The 14340-nt window shown below is 38.9% G+C and overlaps 1 protein-coding gene across 1 annotated transcript in view; it reads left to right on the top strand.

The window, feature by feature from the left end:
- The window catches only part of PPP2R3A (protein phosphatase 2 regulatory subunit B''alpha), a 206676-nt gene that overhangs the window by 172097 nt on the left and 20239 nt on the right, over positions 1 to 14340 (top strand). The window contains exons 11-13 of the mRNA XM_039256475.1: positions 3405 to 3580; positions 4115 to 4233; positions 6786 to 6892. Coding sequence (XP_039112406.1) covers positions 3405 to 3580; positions 4115 to 4233; positions 6786 to 6892 — 402 coding nt within the window. The remainder of the gene's footprint in view (positions 1 to 3404; positions 3581 to 4114; positions 4234 to 6785; positions 6893 to 14340) is intronic.

The raw sequence follows: 14340 nt of genomic DNA, 5'->3' as shown, positions 1-14340 counted from the left end.
CTGGCACTGTGCAGTGCAGCAAATGAGGAGAGTGAAGATGGTATCCACTAGCCTCTGTCCCCAGAGAGTCCTCCAGCAGATCCCTAGATGTGTGTTTTAAGTTAGATGCCTGCCCGTAGGCCAAGACTTTAAGATAAAGAAATGAGCTTCTTTCACAGAAAGTCTGGGTGTCTATTGGCTGCTTCTGCACTGGCCCCTGGGCATGAGTCCAAGCACACACACCTCTAACCATTTCTCACTTAACTGTACCCTTTTGGGCCTCATGGACACATGCTCTATAGATTTCCAAAGCTAGATGTTTTAGGGAGTCATCTTTTAGTTTCAGGTCTTAAAAGTTATGATGCCCAGTATGAGATTCACACCCTTCACTCCTTGGAAGAAGTTCCAGGTTTTAAGCTTCCTCCTGATTGTGGGTCACCAAGACAGAGGTTGGGATTATAGTGAGATTGTGTGTCAGCCTGTCCTACCCACTTAGATGTGAGGTGTTCTTGTCTGCACAATGTGTAGGAGTTACTCAGTTAATTCTAAGGATTCTTTTCAGAGGAAATTGTTCCATATATAGCTGTAGATTTGGTGCGTCTGTAGGAGAAAGTTCAGGATCTTCTTACATCACCATCTTGAGTCAGAACTCTGAAAAAAATATCATGAATAAGTACCTGCACTCCTATGTACCTTAAAGCATTATTCACAGTAGCCAAGATATGAAATCACCCTAAATATCCCTTAGTGGATAAATGGATAAAGAAAGTGTGGGGATACACACACACACCCTGGAATATTATTCACCCTTTTAAAAGAAGGAAATCCTGTCATTTGTAGTGACACGGATGAACCCAGTACACCATGCTAAGTGAAATAAGGCATGCAGAGGGACACAAATACTGCATGATCTCACTTATATGTGAAATCTAACACAAAGAGGCATAGAGTAGAATTTTAGTTAGCAGGGGCTGCAGGAAGACGGAAATGGGGAAGTACTAGTCAAAGGTACAACGTTGCATTTAGAATGAAACATACAACATGGTGACTATGGTGAAGAGTACTGTATTGAATACTGGAAATTTGCTAAAGAGATTTCAGGTCCTCTCATCCCCTTCCCCCCCAAAAAATGGTAACTAAGTGATTTGTTAGATAGTTTTATTGTAGCAATTGTTTCACTATGTATATATTAAATTATCTCGTACTCCTTAAATACAAGTTTTACTAAAAATGTTTTAAAAAATTATAAAGGAAATTTAGCCACAGTAAAGATGTAGAGAAACATAACATTAATTGCAGTTAAATATCTTACTTAACCCAGTATATCTAAAATGCTATTGCACCATATAATCAATATAAGAATATTGATGTTTTCCTTTTTTTTTATATTAAGTCCTCAAAATCTGTTGTGTATTTGCACTTAAAGATATCTCAAATTGGACTAAGAACATGTGGATAGTGGCTGCCATATTTGACAATGCAGATGTGAGTAACAGGAGTTCCAGAAAAAAAAATGGATAAGGGTGAAAAGAGGCAGGGAAGAAATAAAATAATTTAAGAAAATTTCCAAGAACTAAAGGATACTAGCTTTCAAACTGATTAAGTTCTCAGAAAGCCCAACAAAATAAATGAAGTAGACCCAGACCAGGATACTTCATCATGATATTTCAAAATACCAAGGACCCAGAGAAACCTCTAAAGGCTTCAAAGGAAAAAAAACAAACAAAATAAGCAGGTTATTACAGTCAAAGGATCAGATATTAGCATTGGTTTTAGACTTCTCAACAACAATGGATAAACAGAAGATAGTGACACACTGCCTTTAAAATTATGAAGGAAAAGCCAACCAAAATATCAACCAAGTTAGGGGGTAGACAAAAGGTATTTTCAACTATCTAAGATCTCAAAAAATGTACATGCCCTGCTCCCTTTTTTTAGGAAGCTACCAAAGAATTTGTTACACTAAACAAGGAAGTCAACCAAGAATGAGGAAAGTGTGAGGTACAAGAAATAGGTGAAAGATTAAAGGAATCCCTAGGATAAAACCATGAACCCAGTCTAGAGAGCAACCAGTACAGGTTAAAGTAGGTCAGAAGGAAGCAAGAAAGACTTCATCAAGAAAATCCAGTTCATAGAACCCTGATGAGAATATTATGGATACAGAAAACTGGCACATATGGGCCTTGAATAGTAACATGTACACAGAAATCTCAGCAAATAAGAGCTAAAAGAAAAAAAGTTGAGTCACTTATATTAAGAGGTTCAGAAGGGCATGTAGGTAAAGTAGAATGAGAGGTAAAAGAGTTCAAACCTGATCTTTCATAATATGAAATTAATATACAGTTCTTAAAACAGAAATGTAAGGAAAGAGCAACATAGGCATCATATCCGAAAATATAAAAACCAAAATAATCAGGTATTGAAAGTGGTTGACTCTGGGGAAGGGAAAATAAAGGGAAGAAGCAGTCTGCCAGTATTTCTAACACATTTTGTAACACTGTATTTCTATACGTCTCAAGTATACACATACCTAACTTATTTTTTTATTTTTTTTATTACAAATAGTTTGTCAAATTAGTTTCCACATAACACCCAGTGCTCATCCCCACAAGTGCCCTCCTCCATGCCCATCCCCCCTCCCCCCCTCATCCATCAGTCCTCAGTTTTTGTCAGCATTCAAGAGTCTCTCATGGTTTGCCTCTCTCCCCTTCCCCCACCATTTCCCCCCTTCTTCTCCCCCTTGTTCCTCCGTCAAGTTCCTCCTAATCCTCCTATACGTGCAAACATATGATATTGGTCCTCCTCTGCCTGACTTATTTCGCTCAGCATAACACCCTCAAGGTCCATCCATGTTGCTACACATGGCCAGATATCATTGTTTCTCATTGCCATGTAGTATTCCATGGTATAGATAAACCACATCTTTTTGATCCATTCTTCTGTTGATGGACTCTTAGGCTCTTTCCATGTTTTAGCTATTGTGGAGAGTGCTGCTATGAACATTGGGGTACATGTGCTCCTATGCATCAGCATTTCTGTATCCCTTGGGTAAATGCCTAGCAGTGCTATTGCTGGGTCATAGGGGAGTTCTATTGTTAGTTTCCTGAGGAATCTCCACACTGTTTTCCAGAGGGGCTACACCAGTTTGCATTCCCACCAACAGTGTAGAAGGGTGCCCATTTCTCCACATCCTCACCAGCATCTAGAGTTCTCTGATTTGCTCATTTTAGCCACTCTGACTGGCGTGAGGTGGTATCTCAGTGTGGTTTTGATTTGTATTTCCCTGATGAGGAGGGATGCTGAGCATCGTTTCATGTGTCTGTTGGCCATACCTAACTTATTTTAAAAGAAACATGGACAGTAATAAATCTGGGTGAATAAAGGACCTTACCAGGCCATTGCTAATGAGTGTCCTTATCTCCTAGCATTGAGTATTGGTTCCGCTGCATGGATATGGATGGAGATGGTGTACTCTCCATGTACGAGCTAGAGTACTTCTATGAGGAGCAGTGTGAACGGATGGAAGCCATGGGCATTGAGCCCTTGCCATTCCATGATTTGCTGTGCCAGATGCTTGACCTGGTGAAGCCAGCCAGCGATGGTAAGACTGAGTAAAAGACCATTTCTACTACTCACCTATGCAACAGAGGGGGGCATTTAATCCTGGATTGTCCCAAGTTCTTGAACTTCCAGAGTCGTCCATACTGGCCTCCCAGATACACAAACACTTAAGTTTCTCCTTTACAGTTAGTTTAGAACCAACAAGTGATGGCAAATCCTGTTTAAGAAATTTTCCCATAGAAACAGAAAGCAGATTAGTGATCACCCTGGGCTGGAGGGGGTGGTTGCTGAGGGGTGAGGGAAGATGGAGAAGGTCTGCTTGAAAAGTACAGTTTCCTACTGGGGTGAGGAAATGTTAGGGAACTCAGTAGTGGTGATGGTTACCCAACACTGTGAATGTACTAAAAGCCACTGAATTGTACACTTTAAAATGGTAAATTTTATGTCCATTTTACATCAAAACGATGGGATTTTATATAATAAAGTTAGCATATTCATAGACTTTTAAACTTCAGTAAAAGTTTTTTTCACTTGAAAAAAGTTCTTGAAATTTACTAGATTTGTTTTTACATAGGCAAAATAACACTACGAGATCTGAAGAGATGCAGAATGGCACACATATTTTATGATACTTTCTTTAATCTGGAGAAATACTTGGACCATGAACAGAGAGATCCCTTTGCGGTCCAAAAGGTACTGGTTTTAACTTCTGTTTGAGGGCTACAGTATCAGGAGTTGTGTGCTACAGGTAAAAATGGTCTCTCCCTGTGAGAATCTTGTATTTAAAGAGGTAACTTTAAAAATTTTCTCACCTACTGAAGAGAGAGAAAAAAGGACTTTAGAGCACATCTCTCCCCATAGCTAATCTTTAGGTTTAGGTAACCTGCATCTGCCTATCATTGAGTGAATTTTATGGCCTGTATACTTACATATATATATTTGAAACTAGTTACAAAAAAGTTTTGAAAAAAATTAGTCCTTTTAACTTTTAATAAAACGTATCGGTAGACCCATGTGTATTAGAAAATACTCATTTCCAAGATGACATGGCAAATAGCGTTTCCCATCATAATGAAAACTAGACATTCTCCATCATAGACAACCCTCAGATTACCTAACACTTTTTCATGTGTTAATGATCATTGAGCATGACTATCAGTTTGAAGTCATTCTACACTTGAATAGAGATGAGCACCCTTCCCCGTACACAAAATTACCTGTGGACCCTCAAAAAGCCCTGAACATATGGTCTATGTCCAGGGGAAAAAAAAAAAAAAAAGGCATAATATCACCACTTCACTTCTATTCTCTTGTTTAAAAAGTAAAAATTATGTTGGGGTACCTAGGTGGCTCAGTCAAGTTGGTTAAGCATCCAGCTCTTGGTTTTGGCCCAGGTCATGATCTCACAGTCTTTAGTTCAAGCCCTATGTTGAGTCCTGCCTTTGCACTGACAGTGCAGAGCCCACTTGGGATTCTCTCTCTCCTACCCCTGCCCCCTTCCCCACTTGTGTTCTCTCTCCCTCAAAACTTAAAAAAAAATTTTTTAATTATGTTAATAGAAAAGGACTGTTTGAGTTCTACAGGAATAGAACTACAGGAAACTTTCAGTTTTTTTCTTCTACATGTTGACCTAAATAGTAATAAGAATACAAGTATCACCTTATTTTTTTTAAGTTTATTTGTTTTTGAGAGAGAGTCACAAGTGGGGGAGGGGCAGAGAGCGAGACAGAATCCCAAGGAAGCCCCACGCTGTCCGTGCAGAGCCTGATGCAGAGTTTGAACCCACAAAACTGTGAGATCATGACCTGAGCCAAAACCAAGTCAGACACTTAACCAACTGAGCCACCCAGGCACCCCACACCTTTTTATTTTTTATTTTATTTTAGAGAGAGAGTGCAAGCAGGGGAAGGAGCAGAGGGAGAGAGAGAAAATTTCAAGCTGGCTCCATGCTCCATGCAGAGCCCAATGCAAAGGTCAATCCCATGACCCAGGGATCATAAGCTGAGCCAAAATCAAGAATTGGACACTCAACTGACTGAGCCACCCAAGCGCCCCCAAAGATCACCTTCTAAAAACAAATACTCTGCACCTGATTTTGGAGCATATCAAGGCACATTATATTATCACTAGCTAAAAAAAATATTTTTTCCCCAGGCACCTAGATAGCTCAGTCGGTTAAGCATCCGACTTCAGCTCAGGTCATGATCTCGAGGTTTGTGATTTTGAGCCCCGCGTCAGGCTCTATGCTGACAGCTCGGGGCCAGAACCTGCTTTGAATTCTGTGTTTCCCTCTCTCTCTGCCCCTCCGCCACGTATGCTCGCTCTCAAAAATAAACATTAAAAAAAAACTGCCAATTATAAATGTAAGATGTAAGTTTCAAAGAGGTCAAAAGGATGGAGTAGAGGTTCTTAAAATGAGCTGAGTATAATAGCACGTAGTATGGTCAATATTTAGGTATTTGCATTCTTCTAGGCATAACTGACATCTGAGGGCAGTGCTAATAACTCATTTTAATCATAGAAAAGCTTTTTACCTGGAATATATAATCCAGATACTGCCCAGATTAGATAAGGAAAAGAAAATGGATAGCCTTTTCCCCCTTTTCATTTCTTCTATTTGTATTATAGAGTTTAAGATAAAATTTGTAAGAGGTGGCAATATATCAAGATTTATTCTGATCTTCAGAGAACATGTTTGGTCAGAAAGTGCTGAATAAATTCCAGGCACTGTGTTGAAGAGATATATGGTCAGATAGATAAAAAGAAGAGCAAAAAGTAGTAACCAAGCATGTCCAGTATAGCAAAGGAAATGATTTGGGGGAGAAGGGCTGTTTCTAGGAAAGTAGCACAGATGATATGGTATCTGAGCAGGCTTTTACAGAAGCAATAAAAATATGCCAGGGAGAGGAGGAAGAGAAGGTCTGTTTCAGGTGGGCATATGCAAACCACAAGTCATTCCAGATAGCTGCTGTGCAAAGTGCCAGGGAAAAGGGCTCAGAGAAAAGTCTCTGGTTATAAGGCTAAAGAATCTAGACCTAAAAAATTCACTGCTGAGGAGTTCACTATAATTTTGCGATTGGAGGCATACAAGTCACTTTAGGAGTGTTACTTTAGCACCTCTCTTAACATATATTAAAATGGGACATTTTCAGGCAGGTCATCACCAGTGTTGTATATCACTGAAGAAAACCAATTTCTAATTCTTTGTCTTTGATTATTTTTGTTCCTGTACTCTTTGCGATCAGGATGTTGAGAATGAGGGGCCTGAACCCTCTGACTGGGACAGGTTTGCAGCTGAGGAGTATGAGACTCTTGTTGCGGAGGAATCTGCCCAAGCACAGTTCCAGGAAGGGTGAGTATCCTTGGGTCTTGTCCATATCCGGAATATTAAAACCACCTTTAAAACACCAAATTAGTAATTCTTTCTTATTTTGAGTATCATAAATATGAGTGATTATAACCAACTTTAGTTAAAAGAATATTTTTCCCAGCAGTCTTTCCTTCTTCACTAATTTCCTCAAACTCTTCTCGTGTCCATTTCCTTTAGTGGAGTTGTACTTTTCACTGGAAGCTAAGATCATTGTGCAGTCATTTTACTTTGTTAGTGATATAACACACTGTAAAATCATTTAGCATTTACTAAAATGCTGTAAATCCAGGATGAGACTTAAAGAACTGAAGCTCTTTTAAATAATAAAGGTGATCATGTTTAAAACAAATCTTTACCATACATGGTTTTGTGCATTCAACATTGAAGAAGAGTGTTCTATAAGAAATGTCTAATAAGGTATATATAATTCCATAAAGGACCATGGTAAGAAATTATTTAAGACTTTCACTGGTTAGAACATTTCAGCAACTTTATAATTTGTTGGCTCTTTCCACCTTCTAGTGATTCCTTTTGTAGTTCCTATAAGCCTCTTAATTAATCTTTATTAATGTAACAGTTTTTTGAATAGGTAATATATTCATGTTTTCATATTCAAAGAAACTAAAGGAGAGTTTCCTACTGCCCAGTTTTCCTTCCTAGAAGCAATCACTGTGATTTTTTTTTTTTTAATATTATTCTGGGGAGAGTACAAGCAGGGGAGAAGCAAGGGACAGAGGACCAGAAGCATCTCTTTGCTGACAGCAGTGAACCCAATATGGGACTTAAACTCACAAACCATGGGATCATGACCTGAGCCACCTAGGTACCCACTGTGATCATTTTCTTATGTGTCCTTCCAAAGACACTTTCCTACTTTATCTCCTCTACGTATATGTGTGTGTGTGTGTACATATATATATACACACACACACACGCATGTGTATATATATAAAAAGATAACATATACATTCTTTTATTTTTTTCCCTACATATATGATAGCATATTATATTCATTGTACCTTGCTTTTTCCACACTTGTATAAAGTTTCTTTTCTGTAAGATGAAGAAGTCCTAGAGATCTGCTATACAACGTAATGTCTATAGTTAAAATTGCGGTAGTATAAATTTTAAAATGTTAAGAGGATAAAGCTCATGTTAAGTCTTCCTACAAAACACACACAAAAATATCAAGAAATTTTTGGAGGTGATAGATACATTCAGTACCTTGATTGTGGTATCACAGATGTATGCATATGTCCAAACTGATTAAGGTGTATTTTTAAAATGCATATAATTTTTTGTGTATCAGTTAAACCTAAATAAAGCCAAAAACAATAACAAAGACTGGGAAGACAGCATGGTGAACCAAAAACACTTGTATTTTACAATTACTAAGGTATAAATGAGGCTTCACAAATATTTTGGGTGCCTTGAGTACTTAAAAAAAATTTGAAAAGCCCAATAAATTGGAGATTATTAAATGCATGTATCTCATGAATGTTCTAAGTTTTTTACAGCCACAAAATATTCTACTGTACACTTATGCCACTATGAGAAATAAAATCTTCTAATGAATAATCTTATATACATGTCAAAGACAAATTTCTGTAAGTATAGCAAACAGGAGGATTTCAGAGAAACCAACAAGAAATAATACAGACACCCTGAACTAGCAACAGTGGGGAGCCATTTCCATCCTTAGGCCTAAAAGGACAAGGAGATGAACCATCATCAGAACCCAAAGAGAGTAAGTATATGGAGAGAGTCAGCTGACAGGACTTGAGACCTTCAGTAATGGAATTTAGTGAAACTAAATGGCAGCCCAGCTGAGAGCTGCTAGAATAAATACCCAATTTCGCTTTGCTCATATCCCTTAGTATCCTGCTGGCACTTCCCATTGGCTTCCAACCAGAAACAAGATAAGAGAACTGATATGGTCCATTTGGATCAGCCTCCTTATCCACCTAGCTAGGGGGAGAGTAGATCTAGAAGGACAAACATGAAATATCCAGCTCAGTACAAATACCAAATAGCCCTCCACAGAGATTGTACATTTCACACCCTTACCATTAAGTCTTCAGTATCTTTTTTGAGTGTGCTGAAGAAGCCATCACGAAACCACTTTCTTTAATCTTGAGATATCTTTAATATGCTTACCCAAACAACTGGGGTCTTATTTTTATGTCACTGACCCAGAAACCCATAAAAATCATTTGCATCATTTTTTTAAGCCTGACTAAATAAGAAAGGAAGGTAAGCAAGTGGATTCACAAGTATAATCTAAATTTTTTTGACACTGAGCTTCCTTAGTAGAATTAGAGTAAGGGTACTATGAAGCAGCATCACTACTGTTAAGAGCATGTATGGTTGTTTATAATAGTGAAAAATTGAAGGCAATCTATCTAATAGGAAGATTAATAAAATTATCCTGCATATACATAGTGCAATTCCATATAAACATTACAAATCATTTTGTGGACATATATTTCTTGACTATTATAAAGAAAAAAATAGAGATGTGGTGGAAGACTTTAAAAGATCAAGTAAGGGGGAGCCTCAGTGGCTCTGTTGGCTAAGCATCCAACTCTTGATTTTGGCTCAGGTCATGATTTCACGGTTCATGATATCGAGCCCCATGTCAGACTCTGCACTGACAGTGCTGAGCCTGCTTAGGATTCTCTCTCTCTGCCCTTCCCCCATTCACAAATGGGCACTCTCTCTCAAAGTAAACATTTAAAAAAAGGTGAAGGAAGAAGGAATAGTAAAGTATAAGAAAATTAGGTATACATATGGAAAACAAGAGGGATCTAACTTAGTATGTATTAGACAACAAAGCAAATGGAACAAAAAACAATACTCAAAGATAATAGAAAAGTTTTTTTAAATAAAACTCCTGGGGCGCCTGGGTGGCTTAGTCGGTTAAGCGTCCGACTTTCGCTTAGGTCATGATCTCGCGGTTCGTGGGTTCAGGCCCCGCGTCGGGCTCTGTGCTGACTGCCAGCTCAGAGCCTGGAGCCTGTTTCAGTCTGTGACTCCCTCTCTGTCTGACCCTCCCCTGCTCACGCTGTCTCTCTCTCTCTCTCCTAGAAATAAATAAAACATTANCTCCTGAAATCCAAAAGGTCAGAGGTCACACCATATGCAGGAAATACTGATAATGATTGATTTCTTTTTTTTAATTTTTATTTATTTCTAGGAGAGAGAGAGAGAGACAGTGTGAGCAGGGGAGGGTCAGAGAGAGAGAGGGAGATACAGACTCTGAAATAGGCTCCAGGCTCTGAGCTGGCAGTCAGCACAGAGCCCAACGCGGGGCTCGAACCCACGAACCACGAGATCATGACCTAAGCGAAAGTCGGATGCTTAACCAAGCCACCCAGGTGCCCTGATAATGATTGATTTCTGACATGTCATGAATTTGCCAGAATTCAAAGATAAATATTGGATAAAGGGTTAGCATCCAAAGAATTCATCAAACTCAACATCCATAAAATAATCCAGTGAAGAAATGGGCAGAAGACATGAATGGGCATTTTTCCAAAGAAGACATCCAGATGGCTAACAGACACATAAAGAATCATCAGGAAAATCAAAATCACAATGAGATACCACTTCATACCGGTCAGAATGGCTACAATTAACTCGGGAAACAACAGATGTTGATAAGGATGTAGAGAAAGAGGACCCTTTTGCACTGCTGGTGGAAATGCAGACTGGTGCAGCCACTCTGGAAAATAGTATGGAGGTTCCTCAAAAAATCAAAACAGAACTACCCTACAACCCAGCAACTGCACTACCAGGCATTTATCCAAAGAATACAAAAATGCTGATTTGAAGGGCACATGCACCCCAATGGTTATAGCAGCGTTATCAACAATAACCAAAGTATGGAAAGAGCCCACATGTCCACTGACTGACAAAAGGATAAAGAAGATGTGGTATATATATACAATGGGATACTACTTGGCAATGAAAAAGAATGAAATCTTGTCATTTGTAACAATGTGGATGGAACTAGAGGGTATTATGTTAAGTGACATAAGTCAGAGAAAGATACGATTTCACTCATATGTGGAATTTGAGGAACTCACTAGATGAACACAGGGAAAGGAAGAAAAAATAAGAAAAACAAAGGGAGGCAAACTGTAAGAGACTCTTATATACAGAGAACAAACTGAGGGTTGTTGGAGGGGAGGTAGTGAGGGGATGAGTTAAATAGGTGATCGGCATCAAGAAGGGTGCTTTTCAGGATGAGCACTGGGTGTTCTATGTTAAGAAATGAATCACTGGGTTCTACTCCTGAAGCCAAGACTACAATGCATGTTAACTAACTTGATTTTAAATTTAAGAAAGAAATCTTTATTTGGGTTTTTTTCCCACCTAAAAAAATCAAGTCATCAGACAAGGGAGAAAAAAAATCACCCTTGCCTCAGATACCTCTATGGTAAAAATGAATATTAAAAAATCATAAAACTATATATACAACTTTGTCAGAGAAAATTTTTTTTTTTAATATTTTTCTTTATTTCTAGGAGAGACAGAGAGAGACAGTGTGAGCAGGGGAGGGTCAGAGAGAGAGGGAGTCACAGACCGAAACAGGCTCCAGGCTCTGAGCTGGCAGTCAGCACAGAGCCCGACGCGGGGCTCGAACCCACGAACCGCGAGATCATGACCCAAGCGAAAGTCGGACGCTCAACCGACTAAGCCACCCAGGCGCCCCTGTCAGAGAAAAAATTTCTATAGCCCAAATTTTATACTAACTCCAGATGTCATTCAAGCATGAAAGCACAAATAGAAATCTTTAAAAATGTAAAAACTGAAGCGAACATAGCACCTATGAGCTCTTCTATTAAAAAAAAAAATCATAAAACCAAGAAGCAAACCAAACCAAAATAAAGAGCCTGGAAATGTAGCAACCATTGTGGAAAAGAAATAAAAGCATTCAGTCTATTCAAATGTAGAAAGAATAGAGATCTGGGGAAAAAAATAATGTAACTGAAACTAGGATGTAGAGAGGAAGAGAAAATATATGTATAACATCCTAGAAATAACAATTTAAATGAAAGTGGGAGGTAGAGAGGAAAAAGAAAATATGTGTAACCTTCATTGGATACCCTTCAGTAGATACCCTTTAAAGCTATAAGTCAAATTGAGGGTTTAGGAATACTAATTAAACACTTGAAAAACCAAAGCCAGACTCTATTCTAAATTTTTTTTTAATGTTTTATTCATTTCTAGGAGAGAGAAAGAGAGAGAGACAGTGTGAGCCGGGGAGAGACAGAGAGAGAGGGAGTCACAGACGGAAACAGGCTCCAGGCTCTGAGCTGGCAGTCAGCACAGAGCCCGACGCGGGGCTCGAACCCACGAACCCCGAGATCATGACCTAAGCGAAAGTCGGACGCTTAACCCACTAAGCCACCCAGGCGCCCCATCCAGACTCTATTCTAATTCAGTTTAAAAACGTACACAGAAAAGAAAAACATAGACCACAAAGCCTAAAGATGACAGAACTAAGGCAAATATTTTTAGATCAATGAATGTAAGCGGAATAAACATGTTTGTTAAAAGAATTCAACTTTGGAATAACAAAGATTGTATTAAAAATGAATGAACTCTCTGGTGCACCCACTCTGGAAAACCATATGGAGTTTCCTCAAAAAGTTAAAAATAGAACTACCCTACGACCTAGCAATTGCTCTACTAGGTATTTATCAAAGGATACAAAAATATGGATTTGAAGGAGCATATACACCCCAGTGTTTATAGCAGCACTATCAACAATAGCCAAATTATGGAGAGAGCCCAAGTGTCCATCAACTGATGGATAAAGGAGATGTGGTGTGTGTACACACACACACACACACACACACACACACACACACACACTGGAATACTACTCAGCAATGAAAAAGAATGTAATCTTGCTGTTTGCAACGATGTGGATGGAACTAGAATGTATTAGGTGAAGGAAAATAAGTCAGAGAAAGGCAAATATCATATGATTCCACTCACATGTGGCATATAGGAACAAAACAAATGAATATAGAGGAAGGGAAGGGGAAAAAGGATAAAAACAGGGAGCCAAACCGTAAGAGACTCTTAAGTATAGAGAACTGAGGGTTGCTGGAGGGTTGGGAGGGGAGGATGTACTAAATGGGTGATGGGCATTAAGGAGGGCACTTGTTGGGATGAACACTGGGTGTTACATGTAAGTGATAAATCACTAAATTCTGCTCCTGAAGCCAATACTACACTGTATGTTAACTAACTTGAATTTAAATAAAATCTTGGAAGAAAAAAAAAATGAACACTCAGAAAAAGCTATGCATCTGATAGCATCAGACTTTTGAAACAAAAACTCCAAAAAGAAAGTAAAAGGAGAAACTGGAGCCTATTATTTGCAGCCATAGTAAATAAACTATTCCCTGAAAATAGATAAAATACCTTTGTGGGTTTTATCCATAGACCATCTACAAAATACATATTAGACTACAAACAAAACTTCAGTGGACCTCTAAAGAGTAACTATAATTCAGACCAGCATCTCATTTTAAGGAGGTAGTCTGAAAACATACTATAGTTTTCAGTCTCTCACCCCATTTAAAAATACATACAGAGCACCACTTAAGGGAGAAACTTTAAGTGGACTAAAAGGAAGGAAAGCAGGGGCGCCTGGGTGGCTCCGTCGGTTAAGCGTCCGGCTTCAGCTCAGGTCATGATCTCACAGTTTGTGGGTTCGAGCCCCACATCGGGCTCTGTGCTGACAACTAGCTCACAGCATGGAGCCTGCTTCAGATTCTGTGTCTCCCTCTCTCTCTCTGACCCTCCCCTGCTCACGCTGTCTCTCTCTCAGAAATAAACATTAAAAAAAAAAAAAAAAAAAAAAAAAAAAAAGGAAGGAAAGCAGATGGGATCCAGTTGAGGAGGGAGCCAGAGCTTGAGTTCTATGCAGGAAGATGCAGAAGATAATTGCTACAAATAAAGGAAGTCACACTTAAGGATGATCCATACCTGAATTTGAAATCAGGAGCAAGGAGAGGAGAAGCAGCAGCATCCAGGTAGGTCAAACCTTGTATATCCCATCCTATCCCTAAAGGAAAGACAAAAGGGTGGGATCTTGGAGCAGAGAAAGCACAACTACTGAAATATCTACACCAGCAGCATGGTCCATCTATCCCCTCATTCTCATTGAAAACACTAGCAACCTCTCATTGCCCCCTCCTAATAAGAAGCCAGTGCAAACAGAGGAAACAGTCTGTTCCCAGCTACATAGAAAAGTGGACAAATATCAAACAGTTGGAAATACTAATAAAATACCCAACAAATGGAAGAACTTTCATCCTTGGAAAGAGACTTACTACAGCAATCAGAACAAGACCTCAAGTTGAGTGTATTTATCATTTCTAGAGTGGTAAGAAAATATTGCCCCCTTG

This window comes from Hyaena hyaena, unplaced genomic scaffold (assembly GCF_003009895.1).
Source record: "Hyaena hyaena isolate Hyena2069 unplaced genomic scaffold, ASM300989v1 scaffold_575, whole genome shotgun sequence".
Lineage (NCBI taxonomy): Eukaryota > Metazoa > Chordata > Mammalia > Carnivora > Hyaenidae > Hyaena > Hyaena hyaena.
This window is presented reverse-complemented; position numbering and strand designations above follow the sequence as displayed.